General features: G+C 41.2%; 1 protein-coding gene across 1 annotated transcript in view; it reads left to right on the top strand.

The window, feature by feature from the left end:
* SVOPL (SVOP like) overlaps window positions 1–24034 on the top strand; it is a 92179-nt gene that overhangs the window by 3613 nt on the left and 64532 nt on the right. Inside the window, exons 4-6 of the mRNA XM_052639047.1 lie at window positions 492–563; window positions 2330–2454; window positions 21880–21943. Of these exons, the coding sequence (XP_052495007.1) occupies window positions 492–563; window positions 2330–2454; window positions 21880–21943 (261 nt within the window). The remainder of the gene's footprint in view (window positions 1–491; window positions 564–2329; window positions 2455–21879; window positions 21944–24034) is intronic.

The raw sequence follows: 24034 nt of genomic DNA, 5'->3' as shown, positions 1-24034 counted from the left end.
ATTACTCCAGAGCAAGAGCCCTTCATAGTTAATGAATTTGGGTTTATGCAGACTGTGTTCATTTCTGCCATGTTGCTGAGGATTAGATTTTGTCATGGTATGGCATTCGTCCCAGGCGTGGCATTGAAAACATTGGCTTTTCCCTCCTCAGTCATGTCCTAGAGAGAACAGTGCACAGAAGGAAAGGACAGCTTTTGTTTTTCAAGTATAAATATGAATTTTTTTTTATTAGTTCCCTGTGGAAGAAATGCTTTTTTTTCCCTAGGACCCTTGCTTCTACCTGGTGTCAACGATTTCAGGTGTGGCAATCATCAGCCTCTGACATCTTAAAAAGGAGTCAGGGGAGAGTTTTGTGAAAGCCTGTTTTTCAACTTCCAACCCCACCCACATTTCCAATCTTCTTTGTTTAGATGGATGAATGCTTAATGCGATAAATTAACACATTGTAAAAATGCTGCTTAGAGGATAACTTCTTCTCACCCTTCCTCCAGATGGTGTTTTTCGGCTACATGGTATTCAGCATCCTCTTTGGCCTCTTGGCTGACAGATATGGCCGCTGGAAGGTAGGCTGGCTTTAAGGGTTATCAGGAATTTTCTTTTGTGTATTCTTTTGTGGTGACGTGACCACTGTTTTTCTTTTTTTGGTATTTATTTATTTGGCTGCAGCAGGTATTAGTTGGGGCACACCGGATCTTTGATCTTTGTTGTGGTATGTAGGATCTTTAGTTGCAGTGTGTGAACTCTTAGTTGCATTGTATGGGATCTAGTTCCCTGACCCAGAATGAAACCAGGGCCCCCTGCATTGGGAGGTTGGAGTCTTAGCCACCTGACCTCCAGGGAAGGCCTACCACTGCTTTTCTTTCATGGACGTTTTTCTATAACTACCCAAGTGAGAGAGTATGGAAATGTCCTCCGACAGCTTGTCTTTTTGCTTTGTCATCTTTCCCCAAGATTTTTGTTCCCATAGCTGATCCCTGTAGCCCAGGTGTGCCACTGATGGATGTGCGTAGTTAGAACACAGCAGATAAAATGTGGGGACTGCATGTATAAACATGTATAAAGCAGTTTCACATTAGTTAACTTGGGTATAGCTTTGAAACTAACCCACTTGCTTGATGTCACACATACTGAAATTGAACATCAAGACACAGAACTATGTTTTCTGATAATAAACCCAGATCTATCTATCTTGTCTGATTTTTGGTAGGGAAGACCTCTCTAGGTGTAAATACAAACGAGAGCAGTCATAGGCTTGGATGTGTGTTTCAAAGTGCACAAAATATCATAGATTTTGACAAGTGAATATGAAAACACAAGTTTTGCAAAAAAAAAAAAAAAAAGTAGAGAGCACAAAAAGGCATTTTACAAAAGGAGACATACAAATTGTCAAGAAACCTTGAAAAGCGTTCAATCACAGGAGTTATCAGAAGCAAAATTACATAGCAAGACAATTTTTTTCATTGTCAAAGCCATATCAAACGTCAGATCCATAAGGAATTTTTCTTTTTCTTGAAGAACACTGCAAGTGTCCAGACACCCTCATGAACAATCGATATAATTTTTCTGACCCTCAATTTGGCAGCATAAACCAAGAATCTTGAGAATACCCATTCTCCCTATCTGACAGTTTGCCTTCCAGAAATCTATTCTATTTAGACCATCAGAGAATCCCAAAGATTTATGCACAGTGTCTCAGCTGATTTTAATAGAAAATATAAAACCATCCCAACAGTCAATATAGGGGAAAGGTTTATGCATTTCATTATATTATGTGTGTTATGGTATGTCTTTTCACTGTAATATTTTGCAACTATTAAGGATATATTTTCCCTTAGAATCAGTGAAAATAGGGTAAAACTGTGTTAATAGTATTTTCTCTGGGTTGGAGAAGCATATCTTTTCTTTTTTCCATATCTTCTGCTATAAACTTTTATAATTACAAAAAAAGAAAATCCCTTAAAATTTCTCCTTGTACTCATTCTCCTTATATTCTCATACTCATGTTTTGTTGTGGTCCTGCCATCCCTGTTTGCTGGGAGGGTGAGTTTTGCATCTTGATTTACATGTTCACTTTCCTGCCACCTATGAGGGTGGACATCTTGAACGAGTTTTGATGAATGGTCTAAACTTAGAAACTTGGGGCTTTCAGACAATAAAATGAAATGGATTATATTTTCTGATGATTATAAGAGATTAGTGAGTTCTCTAAAGTTTAGCTCCACAGAGAAGCAAATATTTGGATGAGATTAAAAATCACCTTCAGGAGTTAAGTGTCTTCCTGCCCTTCCATGGGGGCAGATCCAATTAACGTCTCCTTTTGTTGCTTCAGATTTTGTTCATCTCGTTCCTGTGGGGAGCTTACTTCTCCTTGCTGACTTCATTCTCTCCATCGTACATCTGGTTTGTCTTCCTGCGAACCATGGTGGGCTGTGGCGTGTCTGGCCATTCACAAGGGTAAAGATTTTACCTAGAGGCCCCCTGAGGGAGATATTATGAACACCTATAGTCACATTCACTGTGGTTAAGAGACTAAGAACATCAGTAAGTTGCAAATGTATAGACTTCACTTGTACTAATCTTTTCGAGCTTTTTTCCCCTCTGGTGATGGCTGCTTATCCCACTGGAAGTTCTTTGCCCATGAAAATGATGTTTGATGGTGAGGCTAGCAGGGTATTAGATGGAGGATGTGTTAATTTCCTTGTTCCTAAGGCTGATAGGCATTTTTTAAAGATAAATAATATTTTTGTGAGACTAACTGCTAACAAAAAGTGCCATACAAAGTAGGTAACAAAAGTGTCAACCCAAACATAGTTTTACTTCCTTTCAACCCAAACACAATTTCTTGAGAATTTCTGGGAGACTTTAGTTTGACCATAGGCCACTGTAACACTCAGGAATAACCATTTTAAAGGGCCATGGCCCTGTAACTGAAGACCATTGCAAAGTGAACTTGCAAAGCAGGTGAGACATATTGAAATAGCTGGGCTGCTTTTGGCTTTTTCTCTGCCCTCGGTTAGTTGTGTAATGTCTCATCATACAAGGTGTGAAAGTTGTTATCAGTTCAGTTCAGTTCATTTCAGTTGCTCAGTTGTGTCTGACTCTTTGCGACCCCATGAATTGCAGCACGCCAGGCCTCCCTGTCCATCACCAACTCCCGGAGTTCACTCAGATTCACGTCCATCGAGTCAGTGATGCTATCCAGCCGTCTGTCGTCCCCTTCTCCTCCTGCCCCCAATCCCTCCCAGCATCAGAGTCTTTTCCAATGAGTCAACTCTCCGCATGAGGTGGCCAAAGTACTGGAGTTTCAGCTTTAGCATCATTCCTTCCAAAGAAATCCCAGGGCTGATCTCCTTCAGAATGGACTGGTTGGATCTCCTTGCAGTCCAAGGGACTCTCAAGAGTCTTCTCCAACACCACAGTTCAAAAGCATCAATTCTTAAGTGCTCAGCCTTCTTCACAGTCCAACTCTCACATCCATACATGACCACTGGAAAAACCATAGCCTTGACTAGACAGACCTTTGTTGGCAAAGTAATGTCTCTGCTTTTGAATATACAATCTAGGTTGGTCTTAACTTTTCTTCCAAGGAGTAAGCGTCTTTTAATTTCATGGCTGCAATCACCATCTGCAGTGATTTTGGAGCCCCCCAAAATAAAGTCTGACAGTGTTTCCACTGTTTCCCCATCTATTTCCCATGAAGTGATGGCCGGATGCCATGATCTTCATTTTCTGAATGTTGAGCTTTAAGCCAACTTTTTCACTCTCCTCTTTCACTTTCATCATGAGGCTTTTAAGCTCCTCTTCACTTTCTGCTATAAGGGTGGTGTCATCTGCATATCTGAGGTTATTGATATTTTTCCTAGCAATCTTGATTCCAGCTTGTGCTTCTTCCAGTCCAGCGTTTCTCATGATGTACTCTGCATATAAGTTAAATAAGCAGGGTGACAATATATAGCCTTGACATACTCCTTTTCCTATTTGGAACCAGTCTGTTGTTCCATGTCCAGTTCTAACTGTTGCTTCCTGACCTGCATACAGATTTCTCAAGAGGCAGGTCAAGTGGTCTGGGATTCCCATCTCTTTTAGAACTTTCCACAGTTTATTGTGATCCACACAGTCAAAGGCGTTGGCATAGTCAATAAAGCAGAAATAGGTGTTTTTCTGGAACTCTCTTGCCTTTTCCATGATCCAGCAGATGTTGGCAATTTGATCTCTGATTCCTCTGCCTTTTCTAAAACCAGCTTGAACATCTGGAAGTTCATGGTTCACATATTGCTGAAGCCTGGCTTGGAGAATTTTGAGCATTACTTTACTAGCATGTGAGATGAGTGCAATTGTGCGGTAGTTTGAGCATTCTTTGGCATTGCCTTTCTTTGGGATTGGAATGAAAACTGCCCTTTTCCAGTCCTGTGGCCACTGCTGAGTTTTCCAAATTTGCTGGCATATTGAGTGCAGCACTTTCACAGCATCATCTTTCAGGATTTGAAATAGCTCACTGGAATTCCATCACCTCCACTAGGTTTGTTCGTAGTGATGCTTTCTAAGGCCCACTTGACTTCACATTCCAGGATGTCTGGCTCTAGCTGAGTGATCACACCATCGTGATTGTCCGGGTTGTGAAGATCTTTTTGTACAGTTCTTCTGTGTATTCTTGCCACCTCTTCTTAATATCTTCTGCTTCTGTTAGGTCCATACCATTTCTGTCCTTTATCGAGCCCATCTTTGCATGAAATATTCCCTTGGTATCTCTAATTTTCTTGAAGAGATCTCTAGTCTTTCCCATTCTGTTCTTTTCCTCTGTTTCTTTGCATTGATCCCTGAAGAAGGCTTTCATATCTCTTCTTGCTGTTCTTTGGAACTCTGCATTCAGATGCTTATATCTTTCCTTTTCTCCTTTGCTTTTTGCTTCTCTTCTTTTCACAGCTATTTGCAAGGCTTCCCCAGACAGCCATTTTGCTGTTTTGCATTTCTTTTCCATGGGGATAGTTGTTATACAAAATGCATTTCTTTTCCAATGGGAAAGTTGTTATACATAATGTTCAACAACTTGGAAGCCTCCCTTTAATTAACAAGGCTCCTCTAGCTATTCTCTCCTGGGTGCCTTGCAGAAAGTTGCCGTTAGAATATATTCTGTTCAGTTCAGTTCAGTCACTCAGTCGTGTTCAGCTCTTTGCGACCCCATGAATAGCAGCATGCCAGGCCTCCCTGTCCATCACCAACTCCCAGAGTTCACTCAAACTCACATCCATCCAGTCGGTGATGCCATCCAGCCATCTCATCCTCTGTCATCCTCTTCTCCTCCTGCCCCCAATCCCTCCCAACATCAAAGTCTTTTCCAATGAGTCAACTCGTTGCATGAGGTGGCCAAAGTACTGGAGGTTCAGCTTTAGCATCATTCCTTCCAAAGAAATCCCAGGGTTGATCTCCTTCAGAATGGACTGGTTGGATCTCCTTGCAGTCCAAGGGACTCTCAAGAGTCTTCTCCAACATCACAGTTCAAAAGCATCAATATGGCACCCCACTCCAATACTCTTGCCTGGAAAATCCCATGGATGGCGGAGCCTGGTCTTCTGCAGTCCTTGGGGTCACGAAGTCGGACATGACTGAACAACTTCACTTTCACTTTTCACTTTCATGCATTGGAGAAGGACATGGCAACCCACTCCAGTGCTCTTGCCTGGAGAATCCCATGGACGGCAGAGCCTGGTCGGCTGCCATCTATGGGGTCACACAGAGTCGGACATGACTGAAGTGACTTAGCAGCAGCAGCGGCAGCAGCAGCAGCAGCAGCAGCAGCAGCAGCAGCAGCAGCAGCTCTCTTCACAGTCCAACTCTCACATCCATACATGACCACTGGAAAAACCATAGCCTTGACTAGATGGATCTTTGTTGGCAAAGTAACGTCTCTGCTTTTGAATATGCTATCTAGGCTGGTCGTAACTTTCCTTCCAAAGAGTAAGTGTCTTTTGATTTCATGGCTACAATCACCATCTGCAGTGATTTTGGAGCCCCTCAAAATAAAGTCTGACAGTGTTTCCACTGTTTCCCCATCTATTTGCCATGAAGTGATGGGACCAGTTGCCATGATCTTCATTTTCTGAATGTTGAGCTTTAAGCCAACTTTTTCACTCTCCTCTTTCACTTTCATCATGAGGCTTTTTAGTTCCTCTTCACTTAGGAGAAATCAAAGCACCTAATTATTACCCAAATGATTTGGAGAAAGAATTGTTCTTCCCTGGAGCATAAATTAAACATCGCCCTGGCACTCTAATGGAGTAGAAGTAGAATTTGAACACATCCCTTAGGAAGCAGCTCAATAAATATGTTGAAACTCCAAACCCTGGTTAATAACATCAACAGAGAAAAACAATTAGAAAATGGGTGGGTTGGAAGTCCGTTTATTCTGCTGTTCAAAAAACTAATATGGACTTAATTAGAAACCTGTGCTTTGACTGTCATAATTGGTTGGAAAAACTATTTACCTTCTCTTGGGTGTATTTTAATTTCCCACATATGTTTTAGAAAAGGGAATCAGGCTTGACAAAACATTTTGCCAGTGTTTCTTTCTCTTGGTGAAAGAAATAAGGCTAATATCTCTTAAATGGTAGAAGGCTTCAAATAACTTTGGGAATAAAAAATGTAAGCAGAAGAGCACTTAGAAGTTTATTTTTTATGTTTTCTTTTATGGGTTAATGATTATATTTTGGTGTATCATTGCGTAGGGAAAGCTTCTGTTTCTCTTTACATACTCACTTAAATACAATACTGCTGACACCAAATGTGTGGAATTTTTTTTAACACACCAACAAATCCTGCAGCATCAACTGGGTGTCCTCCAACATCAGAACATCAACATTTAGTTCTGACCCTCACTAGGGTTAGTGGAACCTGACAGGTTTAAGGCTCAGTCCCAAGACACTCCTTATTTGACTTATATGCCAAGTACATCATGTGAAATGCTGGGCTGGATGAAGCTCAAGCTGGAATCAAGATTGCCAGGAGAAATAGTGATAACCTGAGATAGGCAGATGACACCACCTAATGGCAGAAAGTGAAGAGGAACTAAAGAGCCACTTGATGAAGGTGAGAGGAGAGTGAAAAAGCTGGCTTAAAACTCAGTATTCAAGAAATGAAGATCATAGCATCTGGTCCCATCACTTCATGGCAAATAGAAGGGGAAACAATGGAAACAGTGACAGACTTTATTTTCTTAGCTTTCTTTATAGTCCAACTCTCGCATCCACACATGACTACTAGAAAAACCATAGCTTTGACTAGATAGGCTTTTATTGGCAAAGTAATGTCTCTGCTTTATAATATGCTGTCTAGGTTGGTCATAACTTTCCTACCAAGGAGTAAGCATCTTTTAATTTCATGGCTTAAGTCACCACCTGCAGCGATTTTGGAGCCCCCCAAAATAAAGTCTGCAACTGTTTGCACTGTTTCCCCATCTATTTGCCATGAAGCTATGGGACCAGATGCCATGATCTTAGTTTTCTGAATGTTGAGCTTTAAGTCAACTTTTTCACTCTCCTCTTTAATTTTCATCAAAAGACTCATTAGTTCTTCACTTTCTGCCATAAGGGTGGTGTCATCTGCATATCTGAGGTTATTAATATTTCTTCCAGCAATCTTGATTCCAGCTTGTGCTTCTTCCAGCCCAGCTTTTCTCATGATGTACTCTGCATATAAGTTAAATAAGCATGGTGACAATATATAGCCTTGATGTACTACTTTTCCTATTTGGAACCAGTCTGTTGTTCCATGTCCAGTTCTAACCATTGCTTCCTGACCCACATACAGATTTCTCAAGAGGCAGGTCAGGTGGTCTGGTATTCCCATTTCTTTCTTTTTTTAAAATATAAATTTATTTATTTTAATTGGAGGCTAATTACTTTGCAATATTGTATTGGTTTTGCCATACATCAACATGAATCTGCCATGGGTGTACACGTGTTCCCCATCTTGAACCCCACTCCCACCTCCCTCCCCATACCATCTCTCTAGGTCATCCCAGTGCACCAGCCCCGAGCATCCTGTATCATGCATTGAATGTGGACTGGCAATTCGTTTCACATATGATATTATACATGCTTCAATGCCATTCTTCCAAATCATCCCACCCTTGCCCTCTCCCACAGAGTCTAAAAGTCCACCCTATACATCTGTGTCTCTTTTGCTGTCTCTCATACAGGGTTATTGTTACCATCTTTCTAAGTTCCATATATATGCATTAGTATACTGTATTGGTGTTTTTCTTTCTGGCTTACTTCATTCTGTATAATAGGCTCCAGTTTCACCCACCTCATTAGAACTGATTCAAATGTATTCTTTTTAATGGCTGAGTAATACTCCATTGTATATATGTACCACAGCTTTCTTATCCATTTGTCTGCTGATGGACATCTAGGTTGCTTCCATGTCCTGGCTATTATAAACAGTGCTGTGATGAACATTGGGGTACATGTGTCTCTTTCATTCTGGTTTCCTTGGTGTGTATGTCCAGCAGTGGGATTGCTGGGTCATATGGCAGTTCTGTTTCCAGTTTTTTAGGGGATCTCTACACTGTTCTCCATAGTGGCTGTGCTAGTTTGCATTCCCACCAACAGTGTAAGAGGGTTCCCTTTTCTCCACACCCTCTCCAGCATATATTGCTTGTAGACTTTTGGATTGCAGCCATTCTGACTGGTGTGAAATGGTACCTCATTGTGGTTTGATTTGCATTTCTCTAATAATGAGTGATGTTGAACATCTTTTCATGTGTTTGTTAGCCATCCGTATGTCTTTGGAGAAATGTCTGTTTACTTCTTTGGCCCAGTTTTTGATTGGGTCATTAATTTTCCTGGAATTGAGCTGCATGAGTTGCTTGTATATTTCTGAGATTAATTCTTTGTCAATTGCTTCATTTGCTATTATTTTCTCCCATTTGAAGACTGTCTTTTCACCTTGCTTATAGTTTCCTTTGTTGTACAGAAGCTTTTAATTTTAATTAGGTCCCATTTTTTTTATTTTTGCTTTTATTTCCAATATTCTGGGAGGTGGGTCATAGAGGATCCTGCTGTGATTTATGTCGGAGAGTGTTTTGCCTATGTTGTCCTCTAGGAGTTTTATAGGTTCTGGTCTTACATTTAGATCTTTAATCCATTTTGAGTTTATTTTTGTGTATGGTGTTAGAAAGTGTTCTAGTTTCATTGTTTTCCAAGTGGCTGACCAGTTTTCCCAGCACCACTTGTTAAAGAGATTGTCTTTTCTCCATTGTATATTCTTGCCTCCTTTGTCAAAGATAAGGTGTCCATAGGTGTGTGGATTTATCTCTGGGTTTTCTATTTTGTTCCGTTGATCTATATTTCTGTTTTTGTGCCGGTACCATACTGTCTTGATGACTGTGGCTTTGTAGTAGAGCCTGAAGTCAAGCAGGTTGATTCCTTCAGTTCCATTCTTCTTTCTCAAGATTGCTTTGGCTATTCGAGGTTTTTTCTGTTTCCATACAAACTGTGAAATTATTTGTTCTAGCTCTGTGAAAAATATCATTGGTAGCTTGATAGGGATTGCATTGAATCTGTAGATTGCTTTGGGTAGTATACTCATTTTCACTATATTGATTCTTCTGATCCATGAACAGGGTATATTTCTCCATCTATTAGTGTCCTCTTTGACTTCTTTCACCAGTGTTTTATAGTTTTCTATATATAGGTCTTTTGTTTCTTTAGGTAGATACATTCCTAAGTATTTTATTCTTTTCGTTGTAATGGTGAATGGAATTGTTTCCTTAATTTCTCTTTCTATTTTCTCATTATTAGTGTATAGGAATGCAAGGGATTTCTGTGTGTTGCTTTTATATCCTGCAACTTTACTATATTCATTAATCAGCTCTAGTAATTTTCTGGTGCAGTCTTTAGGGTTTTCTATGTAGAGGATCATGCCATCTGCAAACAGTGAGAGTTTTACTTCTTCTTTTACAATTTGGAATCCTTTTATTTCTTTTTCTGCTCTGATTGCTGTGGCTAAAAGTTCCAAAACTATGTTGAATAGTAGTTGTGAAAGTGGACACCCTTGTCTTGTTCCTGACTTTAAAGTGAAAGTGAAGTCGTTCAGTCGTGTCCAACTCTTTGTGACCCCATAGACTGTAACCCACCAGGCTCCTCTGTCCATGGGATTCTCCAGGCAAGAATACAGGAGTGGGTTCCCATTTCCTTCTCCAGGGCATCTTCCTGAACCAGGGATCGAACCCAGGTCTCCCGCATTGCAGGCAGATTCTTTAACCTCTGAGCCACGGATAATGTTTGTTGTGGGTTTGTCATATATAGCTTTTATTATGTTGAGGTATGTTCCTTCTATTCCTGCTTTCTGGAGAGGTTTTTTTTTTTTTTTAATCATAAATGGATGCTGAATTTTGTCAAAGGCTCCCTCTGCATCTATTGAGATAATCATATGGCTTTTATTTTTCAATTTGTTAATGTGGTGTATTACATTGGTTGATTTGCAGATATTGAAGAATCCTTGCATCCCTGGAATAAAATCCACTTGGTCATGGTGTATGATCTTTTAAATGTGTTGTTGGATTCTGATTGCTAGAATTTTATTGAGGATTTTTGCATCTATGTTCCTCAGTGATATTGGCCTGTATTCTTTTTTTGTGGCATCTTTGTCAGGTTTTGGTATTAGGGTGATGGTGACCTCATAGAATGAGTTTGGAAGTTTACCTTCCTCTGCAATTTTCTGGAAGAGTTTGAGTAGGATAGGTGTTAGCTCTTCTCTAAATTTTTGGTAGAATTCAGCTGTGAGGCCATCTGGACCTGGGCTTTTGTTTGCTGGAAGACTTCTGATTACAGTTTAAATTTCCGTGCTTGTGATGGGTCTGTTAAGATTTTCTGTTTCTCCCTGGTTCAGTTTGGGAAAGTTGTCCTTTTATAAGAATTTATCCATTTCTTCCAAGTTTTCAATTTTACTGGCATATAATTGCTGATAGTAGTCTCTTATGATCCTTTGTATTTCTGTGTGTCTGTTGTGATCTCTCCATTTTCATTTCTAATTTTATTGATTTGAGTTTTCTCTTTTTGTTTCTTGATGAGTCTGGCTAATGGTTTGTCAATTTTATTTATCCTCTCAAAGAACCAGCTTTTTGGCTTTGTTGATTTTTGCTATGGTCTCTTTTGTTTCTTTTGCATTTACTTCTGCCCTAATTTTTAAGATTTCTTTCCTTCTACTAACCCTGGGGTTCTTCATTTCTTCCTTTTCTAGTTGCTTTAGGTGTAGAGTTAGGTTATTTATTTGACTTTTTTCTTGTTTCTTGAGGTATGCCTGTATTGCTATGAACCTTCCCCTTAGCACTGCTTTTACAGTGTCCCACAGGTTTTGGGTTGTTGTGTTTTCATTTTCATTTGTTTCTCTGCATATTTTGATTTCTTTTTTGATTTCTTCTGTGATTTGTTGGTTATTCAGCAGCGTGTTTTTCAGCATCCATATGTTGGAATTTTAAAATAGTTTTTCTCCTGTAATTGAGATCTAATGTTACTGCATTGTGGTCAGAAAAGATGCTTGGAATGATTTCAATTTTTTTTGAATTTACCAAAGCTAGATATATGGCCCAGGATGTAATCTATTCTGGAGAAGGTTCTGTGTGCGCTTGAGAAAAAGGTGAAATTTATTGTTTGGGGGTGAAATGTTCTATAGATCTCAATTAGGTCTAACTGGTCTATTGTATCATTTAAAGTTTGTGTTTCCTTGTTAATTTTCTGTTTATTTGACCTATCCATAGGTGTGAGTGGGGTGTTAAAGTCTCCCACTATTATCGTGTTATTGTTAATTTTCCCTTTCATACTTGTTAGCATTTGTCTTACATATTGCGGTGCTCCTATGTTAGGTGCTTATATTTTTATAATTCTTGGATTGATCCTTTGATCATTATGTAGTGTCCTTCTTTGTCTCTTTTCACAGCCTTTGTTTTAAAGTCTATTTTATCTGATATGATTATTGCTACTCTTGCTTTCTTTTGGTCTCTATTTGCATGGAATATCTTTTTCCAGCCTTTCACTTTCAGTCTGTATGTGTCCCTTGTTTTGAGGTGGGTCTCTTGTAGACAACATATATAGGGGTCTTGTTTTTGTATCCATTCAGCCATTTTGTCTTTTGGTTGGGGCATTCAACCCATTTACATTTAAGGCAATTATTGATAAGTATGATCCCGTTGCCATTTACTTTGTTGTTTTGGGTTCGAGTTTATACACCCTTTCTGTGTTTCCTGTCTAGAGAAGATCCTTTAGCATTTGTTGGAGAGCTGGTTTGGTGGTGCTAAATTTTCTCAGCTTTTGCTTGTCTGTAAAGCTTTTAGTTTCTCCTTCATATTTGAATGAGATCCTTGCTGGGTACAGTAATCTGGGCTGTAGGTTATTTTCTTTCATCACTTTAAGTATGTCCTGCCATTCCCTCCTGGCCTGAAGAGTTTCTATTGAAAGATCAGCTGTTAATCCTTATGGGAATCCCCTTGTGTGTTATTTGTTGTTTTTTTCCTTGCTGCTTTTAATATTTGTTCTTTGTGTTTGATCTTTGTTAATTTGATTAATATGTGTCTTGGGGTGTTTCACCTTGGGTTGATCCTGTTTGGGACTCTCTGGGTTTCTTGGGCTTGGGTGATTATTTCCTTCCCCATTTTAGGGAAGTTTTCAACTATTATCTCCTCAAGTATTTTCTCCTGGTCTTTCTTTTTGTCTTCTTCTGGGACTCCTATGATTCAAATGTTGGGGCATTTAACATTGTCCCAGAGGTCTCTGAGATTGTCCTCATTTCTTTTAATTCATTTTTCTTTTTTCCTCTCTGATTCATTTATTTCTACCATTCTATCTTCTACCTCACTAATCCTATCTTCTGCCTCCCTTATTCTACTATTGTTCCCTCCAGAGTGTTTTTGATATCATTTGTTGCATTATTCATTATATATTGACTCTTTTTTATTTCTTCTAGGTCCTTGTTAAACCTTTCTTGCATCTTCTCAATCCTTGGCTCCAGGCTATTTATCTGTGATTCCAATTTGTTTTCAAGATTTCGGATCATTTTCACTATCATTCTTAAGGCAAGAATACTGAAGTGGTTTGCCATTCCCTTCTCCAGTGGACCACATTCTGTCAGACCTCTCCACCATGATCTGCCCGTCTTGGGTTGCCCCTCGGGCATGGCTTAGTTTCATTGAGTTAGACAAGGCTGTGGTCCTAGTGTGGTTAGAATGACTAGTTTTCTGTGAGTATGGTTTCAGTGTGTCTGCCCTCTGATGCCCTCTTGCAACACCTACCATCTTACTTGGGTTTCTCTTACCTTGGGCATGAGGTATCTCTTCATGGCTGTTCCAGCAAAGCACAGCCGCTGCTCCTTACCTTGAATGAGGGGTATCTCCTCCTGCTGCCCTTCCTGACCTTCAACGTGGGATGGCTCCTCTAGGCCCTCCATGAACAGTATGAAAAGGCAAAATGGTAGGATACTGAAAGAGGTACTCCCCAGGTCAGTAGGTGCCCAATATGCTACTGGAGGTCAGCGGAGAAATAACTCCAGAAAGAATGAAGGGATGGAGCCAAGGCAAAAACAATACACAGCTGTGGCTGTGATTGGTGATAGAAGCAAGGTCCGATGCTGTAAAGAGCAATATTGCATAGGAACCTGGAATGTCAGGTCCATGAATCAAGGCAAATTGGAAGTGGTCAAACAGGAGATGGCAAGAGTGAACGTCGACATTCTAGGAATCAGCGAACTAAAATGGACTGGAATGGGTGAATTTAACTCAGATACCATTATATCTACTACTGCAGGCAGGAATCCCTCAGAAGAAATGGAGTAGCCATCATGGTCAACAAAAGAGTCTGAAATGCAGTACTTGGATGCAATCTCAAAAATGACAGAATGATCTCTGTGCATTTCCAAGGCAAACCATTCAATACCACAGTAATCCAGGTCTATGCCCCAGCCAGTAATGTTGAAGAAGCTGAAGTTGAATGGTTCTATGAAGACCTACAAGACCTTTTAGAACTAACATCCACAAAAGATGTCCTTTTCATTGTAGGGGACTGGAATGCAAAAGTAGGAAGTCAAGAAACACCTGGAGTAACAGGCAAATTTGGCCTTGGAATGCAGAATGAAGCAGGGCAAAGACTAATAGAGTTCTGCCAAGAAAATGCACTGGTCATAGCAAACACCCTCTTCCAACAACACAAGAGAAGACTCTACACATGGACATCAACCAGATGGTCAGAATCAAAGTTAGATTGATTATATTCTTTGCAGCAAAAATGGAGAAGCTCTATACAGTCAACAAAAATAAGACCAGGAGCTGACTGTGGCTCAGATCATGAACTCCTTATTACCAAATTCAGACTGAAATTGAAGAAAGCAGGGAAAACCGCTAGACCATTCAGGTATGACCTAAATCAAATCCCTTATGATTATACAGTGGAAGTGAGAAATAGCCTAGATCTGATAGATAGAGTGCCTGATGAACTATGGAATGAGGTTCGTGACATTGTACAGGAGACAGGGATCAAGACTATCCCCATGGAAAAGAAATGCAAAACAGCAAAATGGCTGTCTGGGGAAGCCTTGCAAATAGCTGTGAAAAGAAGAGAGGTGAAAAGCAAAGGAGAAAAGGAAAGATATAAGCATCTGAATGCAGAGTTCCAAAGAATAGCAAGAAGAGATAAGAAAGCCTTCTTCAGGGATCAATGCAAAGAAATAGAGGAAAACAACAGAATGGGAAAGACTAGAGATCTCTTCAAGAAAATTAGAGATAACAACGGGACATTTCATGCAAAGATGGGCTCGATAAAGGACAGAAATGGTATGGACCTAACAGAAGCAGAAGATATTAAGAAGAGGTGGCAAGAATACACAGAAGAACTGTACAAAAAGGATCTTCATGACCTGGATAATCACAATGGTGTGATCACTCATCTAGAGCCAGACATCCTGGAATGTGAAGTCAAGTGGGCCTTAGAAAGCATCACTATGAACAAACCTAGTGGAGGTGATGGAATTCCAGTTGAGCTATTTCAAATCCTGAAAGATGATGCTGTGAAAGTGCTGCACTCAATATGCCAGCAAATTTGGAAAACTCAGCAGTGGCCACAGGACTGGAAAAGGGCAGTTTTCATTCCAATCCCAAAGAAAGGCAATGCCAAAGAATGCTCAAACTACCGCACAATTGCACTCATCTCACATGCTAGTAAAGTAATGCTCAAAATTCTCCAAGCCAGGCTTCAGCAATATGTGAACCATGAACTTCCAGATGTTCAAGCTAGTTTTAGAAAAGGCAGAGGAATCAGAGATCAAATTGCCAACATCTGCTGGATCATGGAAAAGGCAAGAGAGTTCCAGAAAAACACCTATTTCTGCTTTATTGACTATGCCAAAGCCTTTGACTGTGTGGATCACAATAAACTGTGGAAAGTTCTAAAAGAGATGGGAATCCCAGACCACTTGACCTGCCTCTTGAGAAATCTGTATGCAGGTCAGGAAGCAACAGTTAGAACTGGACATGGAACAACAGACTGGTTCCAAATAGGAAAAGGAGTATGTCAAGGCTGTATATTGTCACCCTGCTTATTTAACTTATATGCAGAGTACATCATGAGAAACGCTGGACTGGAAGAAGCACAAGCTGGAATCAAGATTGCTGGGAGAAATATCAATAATCTCAGATATGCAGATAACACCACCCTTATGGCAGAGAGTGAAGAGGAGCTCAAAAGCTTCTTGATGAAAGTGAAAGAGGAGAGTGAAAAAGTTGGCTTAAAGCTCAACATTCAGAAAACGAAGATCATGGCATCCGGTCCCATCACTTCATGGGAAATAGATGGAGAAACAGTGTCAGACTTTATTTTGGGGGGCTCCGAAATCACTGCAGATGGTGATTGCAGCCATGAAATTAAAAGACGCTTACTCCTTGGAAAAAAAGTTAAGACCAACCTAGATTGTATATTCAAAAGCAGAGACATTACGTTGCCGACTAAGGTCTGTCTAGTCAAGGCTATGGTGTTTCCTGCGGTCATGAATGGATGTGAGAGTTGGACTGTGAAGAAGGCTGAGCACTGAAGAATTGATGCTTTTGAACTGTGGTGTTGGAGAAGGCTCTTGAGAGTCCCTTGGACTGCAAGGAGATCCAACCAGTCTATTCTGAAGGAGATCAGCCCTGGGATTTCTTTGGAAGGAATGATGCTAAAGCTGAAACTCCAGTACTTTGACCACCTCATGCAAAGAGTTGACTCGTTGGAAAAGACTTTGATGCTGGGAGGGATTGGGGGCAGGAGAAGAAGGGGACGACAGAGGATGAGATGGCTGGATAGCATCACTGACTCGATAGACGTGAATCTGAGTGAACTCCGGGAGTTGGTGATGGACAGGGAGGCCTGGCGTGCTGCGATTCATGGGGTCGCAAAGAGTCGGACACGACTGTGCGACTGAACTGAACTGAACTCACTATCATTATTCAAAATTCTTTATCAGGTAGATTCCCTATCTCTTCCTCTTTGGTTTGGTTTTGTGTGCATTTATCCTGTTCCTTTACCTGCTGGGTATTCCTGTGTCTCTTCATTTTGTTTATTTCTTTATTGCTGTGTTTGGGGTGGCCTTTCTGTGTTCTGGCAGTTTGTGGAGTTCTCTTTATTGTGGAGTTTCCTCGCTGTGGGTGGGGTTGTACGGGTGGCTTGTCAAGGTTCCCTGTTTAGGGAAGCTTGTGTCGATGTTCTGGTGGGTGGAGCTGGATTTCTTCTCTCTGGAGTGCAATAAAGTGTCCAGTAATGAGTTATGAGATGTCAATGGGTTTGGAGTGACTTTGGGCAGCCTGTATATTGATGCTCAGGGCTATGTTCCTGTGTTGCTGGAGAATTTGCATGGTATGTCTTGCTCTGGAACTTGTTGGCACTTGGGTGGTGCTTGGTTTCAGTGTAGGTATGGAGGCATTTGATGAGCTCCTGTTGATTAATGTTCCCTGGAGTCAGGAGTTCTCTGGTGTTCTCAGGATTTGGACTTAAGCCTCTTGCTTCTGGTTTTCAGTCTTATTTTTACAGTAGTCTCAAGACTTCTCCATCTATACAGCACCATTGATAAAACATCTAGGTTAAAGATGAAAAGTTTCTCCACAGTGAGGGACACCCAGAGAGGTTCACAGAGTTACATGGAGATGAGAAGAAGGAGGAAGGAGATAGAGGTGACCAGGATGAGATGAGGTGGAATCAAAAGAGGAGAGAGCAAGCTAGCCAGTAATCACTTCCTTATGTGCCCTCCACAGTCTGGACTGCTCAGAGATGTTCACGGAGTTATACAGTGAAGATAAGAGGGAGGAAGGAGACAGAGGTGGCCAGGAGGAGAAGGGGGGAATCAAAAGGGGCGAGACAGATCCGGCCAGTAATCAGTTCCCTAAGTGTTCTCCACTGTCTGGAACACACAGAGAGATTCACATAGTTGGGTAGAGAAGAGAACGGGGAGGGAGGAGATAAAGGCGACCTGGTGGACAAAAAGGAGAATCCAGAGGGGGAGAGAGCAGTCAAGCCAGTAATCTCACTCCCAAGTAAAAATGGGTACTGAAGATTGGGTTCTTAAAGGTACAATGTTGATAACAAATACCAAAAAGCAAAGATTAAAAATCTAGAGTAGAGGTTAGATTTTCAAAAATTCAATATTAAAGAAAAAAAAAGTCACAAAAATTATAAAATATATATATATATATATGAAGTTTGCTTTAAAAATTAGGGTCTTTTTTTTTGCAAAGTAATAGTAGGTTAAAAAAATGAAAATTAAAGGAGTAATAGAGGACTTAAAAATAAAAAATTAAAGAATGGTAGTATAAATAGTAAAAATATCTCTAGGACTTTCTCTGGTGTTGCTGTGGGCAGTGTGGGGTCAGTTCATTTTCAGATAGTTCCTTGATCCAGCTTATATTTCTCGATATCTGTAGGCCCCTTCCTATGTAGTTGGTACCAAATACAGGGTTTTAATCTATTGCACCTGTCACTTCCAAGGAGGTTCCAAACCTCCTCTGTTTTAGCGTCTTCTATTTTCTGGTCTCTTCAGTGTCTAATTTCTGCCCTGATGCAAGGGGGCGGTGGTGGACACCTTTTTAGGCTCACTTGTTCAGTCGTGCTGTGGGGAGGGCGGGATGCTGCAAACAAATAACACTGGCATGTGCTTGCAGTGTCTTGGCCTCACTGGGTTTACCCCTGCTCAGGGTGTGTGTGCTTTCCCTGTCTACACTGCTTAGGCTCTAGGTTACTCTGCTGGGAACTGTATGAGGCCTGCCCTGGGTTGTATGCACTTCCCAGGTCTAAGCCGCCCAGGTTCAGGCACTTGGGTAGTCCTCAGAGGCGCAGACTCGGTTGGGCCTGCGTTTTGTGCCCTTCCCAGGTCTGAGCAGCCCAGGTGACCAGGTGTTTGGCGAGCATGGTCGCTGTGACTTATCGCCTCCCCTGTCCCTGTCGCTCGGTTTTCTGGGTGTACAACCTGCGCACCTTCTCAGGCGGATGTTGACCGTCCAGAATCCCAAGAAGTCTTGGTTAGCAATGAAGCCTGCTTGCAGTTTGGTAGATAATGCCTCTCTGGGGCCATGATTGTCCCCTTCCAGCTCTGGCTGCCCTCATCTGCCTGTCACCGGAAGGGGATGGGCCGGTCTGCAGGTGGCTAGCTCTGCTCAGTCCTTTGTTCTGTGAGCGGGCCTGGCGATATCTTAGGTTAGGGCTTTTTGTGAGGTAGCTATCCCACAGTCTGGTTTGCTATCCCGAGTTAGTTCACTCAGATTGCCCTTGGGGCATTCAGGCCCGGTCCTTACTCTAAGCAATGCAGCCCGTGCCTCCCTGCCCAGCCACCACTTGCTAGTGGCAGATGTGGGCATCTGTGCTGCTTCTCCACTGAGGGAGTTACCGTTGGGCATGTAATCTGTGGGTTTTAATTATTTATTTATTTTTCCTCCTGATTATGTTGCCCTCTGTGGTTCCAAGGCTCGCCACAGACTCGGCAGTGAGAGTGTTTCCTGTGTTTGGAAACCTCTCTTTTTTAGACTCCTTTCCTGGGGCGGAGCTCCATCCCTACCTCTTTTGTCTCTCTTTTTATCTTTTATATTTTTTCCTACCTCCTTTCGAAGACAATGGGCTGCTTTTCTGGGTGCCTGATGCCCTCTGCCAGCATTCAGAAGTTGTTTTATGGATTTTTCTCAGCGCTCAAATGTTCTTTTGATGAATTTGTGGGGGAGAAGGTGGTCTTACTGCCCTATTCCTCTGCCATCTTCTGGTATTCCCATTTCTTTCAGAATTTTCCACAGTTTATTGTGATCCACACAGTCTAAGGCTTTGGCATTGTCAATAAAGCAGAAATAGATGTTTTTCTGGAACTCTCTTGCTTTTTCTATGATCCAGTGGATGTTGGCAATTTGATCTCTCATTCCTCTACCTTTTCTAAATCCACCTTTTCTAAATCTACCTTTTCTAAATCCAGGTTGAACATCTGGAAGTTCATGGCTCATGTATTGTTGGCCTGGAGAATTTTGAGCATTACTTTGCTGGCATGTGAGATGTGTTCATTTGTGCAGTAGTTAGAGCATTCTTTGGCATTTCCTTTCTTAGGGATTGGAATGAAAACTAACCTTTATTAGTCATATGGCCACCACTGAGTTTTCCAAATTTGAGTGCAGCACTTACACAGCATCATCTTTTAGGATTTGAAATAGCTCAACTGAAATTCCATCACCTCCACTAGCTTTGTTCATATTGATGTCCTAAGGCCCACTTGACTTCACATTCCAGGATGTCTGGCTCTAGCTGAGTGATCATACCATCATGATTATCTGGGTCATGAAGATCTTTTTTGTATAGTTATTCTGTGTATTCTTGCCACCTCTTCTTAACATCTGCTTCTGTTAGGTCCATACCATTTCTGTCCTTTATTGAGCCCATCTTTGCATGAAATGTACCCTTGGTATCTCTAATTTTCTTGAAGAGATCTCTAGTCTTCCCATTCTATTTTTCTCCTCTATTTCTTTGCACTGATCGCCGAGGAAGGCTTTCTTATCTCTCCTTGCTCTTCTTTGGAACTCTGCATTCACATGGATATATCTTTCCTTTTCTCCTGTGCTTTTTGCTTCTCTTCTTTTCACAGCTGTTTGTAAGGCCTCCTCAGACAGCCATTTTGCTCTTTTGCATTTCTTTTTCTTGGGGATGGTCTTGAGCCCTGTCTCCTGTACAATGTCACAAACTTCCATCCATAGTTCATCAGGCACTCTGTCTATCAGATCTACCTAGTCCCTTAAATCTATTTCTTATTTCCACTGTGTAATCATAACGGATTTGATTTAGGTCATACCTGAATGGTCTAGTGGTTTTTCCTACTTTCTTCAATTTAAGTATGAATTTGGCAATAAGGAGTTCATGACCTGAGCCACAGTCAGCTCCTGGTCTTGTTTTTGCTGACTGTGTATAGAACTTCTCCATCTTTGGCTGCAAAGAATATAAGCAATCTGATTTTGGTGTTGACCACATGGTGATGTCCATGTGCAGAGTCTTCTCTTGTGATGGTTAGATAGCATCATCAAATCAATGGACATGAATCTGAGAAAATTCCATGCCACAGTGAAGGAAATGGGAGTCTGGCATGCTACATTTTGTGGGGTCACAGAGTTGAATACAACTTAACAACTGAACAATGCTCCTAGGACATAGCTGTGTTCACCAGCCTGGAAGCTCTCTAACCCTGTTTGTTAGGGATTTTTATGGAGGTTTCCTCATGTAGGCATGATTGATTATTAATTAGTTTTCCAGCCCCTCTCTTCTATTCAGAGGAGGGGGGATAGGGCTGAAAGTTCCAAGATTCTAATCATGCCTTAGTGTTTGAAGGCCAGCCACCATCCAGGATGTGTCAAGCATCACCTCCTTAGAATAAATGATGCTCCTATCATCCAGGAAATCCCAAGGTTTTCAGGAACTCTGTGTCAGGGACTGGCATCAAAGACCAAATATTAGCAGGAACCAGGGCTTCCCGGGGGCTTCCCTTATAGCTCAGTTGCTAAAGAATCTGCCCGCGTTGCAGGAAGCCTGGGTTCCATTGCTGAGTCCAGAATATCCCCTGGAGGAGGAAATGGTGACCCATTCCAGTATTCTTGCCTGGAGAATCTCATGGACAGAGGAGCCTGGTGGGCTACAGTTCATAGGGTTGCAAGAGTTGGACACAACTTAGTGACTAAACTGCCATCAGGGCTTCCCTAGTGGCTCAGATGGTAAAAAACCTGCCTGCATCTTGGAAGACCTGGGTTCAATCCCTGGATCAGGAAGATCTCCTGGAGAAGGGAGTGGCAACCCCCTCCAGTATTCTTGCCTGGAGAATCCCATGGACAGAGGAGTCTGGTGGGCTATGGTCTGTGGGGTTGCAAAGAGTTGGACATGACTGAGAATCTTTCACTTTCAGGGACAGAGACCAACATATGTATTTCTTATCGTTTTACAGTGATGATTTTTTTTTTTTCTGAATTCTTTATCAAAGAAAAAAGAAAAATTATGATTTTTTTTTTGGTTAAAGAAATGTTTATCTATTTATTTTTTGCTGTGCTGCGTCTTCATTGCTTTGTGCAGGCTTTCTCTAGTTGTGAGCAAGGACCACTGTTTGTTGCATTGCTCGGGCTTCTCACTGTGGTGGCTTCTTGAGTTGCAGAGCATGGGCTCTAGGCACACAGTAGTTGTGGCACGTGGGCACAGTTGCCCTGCAGCATGTGGAATCTTCCTGGACCAGGGATTGAACCTGTGTCTCCTGCATTGGCAGGCGGATTCTTATCCACTGTACCACCAGGGAAGTCCAATGACTGTTTTATAAGAAGAGTTATTTGGTTTTATAAAAGCATAATTGTGTTTCCCCCTTCCTGTTTAGGCTAATCATAAAGACTGAATTCTTGCCTACAAAATATCGAGGCTACATGCTCCCCTTGTCTCAGGTGAGTGAAGCCAAATTCCACCCATTCTTCAGATCCCAGTTTTTCTCCTGGTTGGTTGATGGTCCTTTGATCAGCACACTCCTGGAACTTGGTACCAGCCAAAAAGCATTAAGAATGCTGGACCACAAAGGTCATTTCCAAGGCTTTCTGAGCCAGGACTTCTATCATCCATTAATCCACAGCAGCATTTAGAGCACAGTAACCCCTTCCCCAGGAAACAGTCCACTGGCTGGTTTCACTAGAATGACAGTCGCTCAGGAATGCATCTGGGATGAACATTCTCTCCCCATTGAGTCTTAGTGGAGTCACACTCTCAGCACCCCTTCTAGAGTCTCCCTTGTGGACAATAGTGTCCATAACTGGCCTGTACCTGTGAGCACTTTTGTAATATCCTCCTCCCAGCTGAGCCGTTTCCCCAGGCGAAAAGATGAGGATGTTTCCCACCCCTCCTCAGACCCCTGCTGGCTGCTGACTAGAGGTTTTGCATCCAGAAGCTCCATCAGTCTAGGTGCCCTTGTATCATCTTTGATGTCATGTTTATCCTAAAGCCCTGACTTTCAGAGGACCCAGGAAGGTGATGACCCTTCCCACCAAAAAATATATTAATATATTTGGCAATGAATAAAGCAGTAGGAGAATGTTTAAATTTTTATTATTAATTTTTCTGACACTAAATTTAGACAACAACAATAAAAAATGTAGCAACCAAATGTTAACTCTTTATATCCCTCCCAGCTCTCTGCTTATCTTTGTCGAGATAAATGCCCACACTTTCAATAGTTAGGGGTTGGGTTTTACATGGAATGTTATTTAATAGACATGATCTGGTTCAGGCTCATCTGTGAATATTTTCTCTTCCATCTACTTCCATTGGTTTTGTCATGATCCCATGTCATGACATTGTTTTATCTTCTCATTGCTGGTTTTATTTTCCAGGTCTTTTGGGGTCATCTAATTGATGAATCCAGTGGTTTTAGGTGGCTAATGAGTTGGCCAAAAAGTTATTTTGGGTTTCCCATAACATCGTAAGGGATAAACCGAATAAACTTTTTGATGTTTCTTTCCACCGCACCCCCAAATTATTTATCTACAACGAAGAGCATCTTCTTACTACTGAGCCACCACAGAAGCCCTGGTGCAGCGTGTAACAGCAAATCCTGTGGCTTTTACCTCCAAAATATGTGCCAAATCCATTAAACAGGAAATAAAATTTTTTTTCTTATCATTTCACCACTGAAATCCTTTTCAGTGCCGCATATGCTGTTGCCCGGTCTGCTACAGTGGCTTCTTACTGGCCTTCTTGCACATTGCTTCTTCAGAAAGATCATCCCTGATCACACAAGTCATTTTCACATTACTTCTTTCTTTCATAGCTCTGACCACTTTCTGAAATATTCTTGCTGTTTTAAAAATAGACTCCCTTGGTGATGAAATAGTTACCCTGTAAGTGGCCGCCCAAAAGGTCTTTTAAAATATTATCTTCTCGCCATCTCTGTGAGGTGGAATGGAGTTATCATCTATTCTTCATCTTCCACTGGGAAAATAATGCTCACAATAACACTTGGACATGTTTTAATTCCCAACTCATGAGGGTGGCTGCCATGCTCTTTGTTGATATGAAATAATCTCAAGATAAATTTTTCAGGACAGAAAGCAGTATTGAGAAATATTTATGCAATGTTACCATTTTAAGCAAAGAACAAAACATATCCTCATTAGCTTGTATATGTTTAGAACAGGAGAGGTTCTTGACATTGTACAGGAGACAGGGATCAAGACCATCCCCATGGAAAAGAAATGCAAAAAAATAAAATGGCTCTCTGAGGAGGCCTTACGAATAGCTGTGAAAAGAAGAGAAGTGAAAAGCAAAGGAGAAAAGGAAAGATGTAAGCATCTGAATGCAGAGTTCCAAAGAATAGCAAGAAGAGATAAGAAAGCCTTCGTCAGGGATCAGTGAAAAAGAAATAGAGGAAAACAACAGAATGGGAAAGACTAGAGATCTCTTCAAGAAAATTAGAGATACCAAGGGAACATTTCATACAAAGATGGGCTCAATAAAGGACAGAAATGGTGTGGACCTAACAGAAGCAG

This window comes from Budorcas taxicolor, chromosome 4 (genome assembly GCF_023091745.1).
Source record: "Budorcas taxicolor isolate Tak-1 chromosome 4, Takin1.1, whole genome shotgun sequence".
NCBI lineage: Eukaryota > Metazoa > Chordata > Mammalia > Artiodactyla > Bovidae > Budorcas > Budorcas taxicolor.
This window is presented reverse-complemented; position numbering and strand designations above follow the sequence as displayed.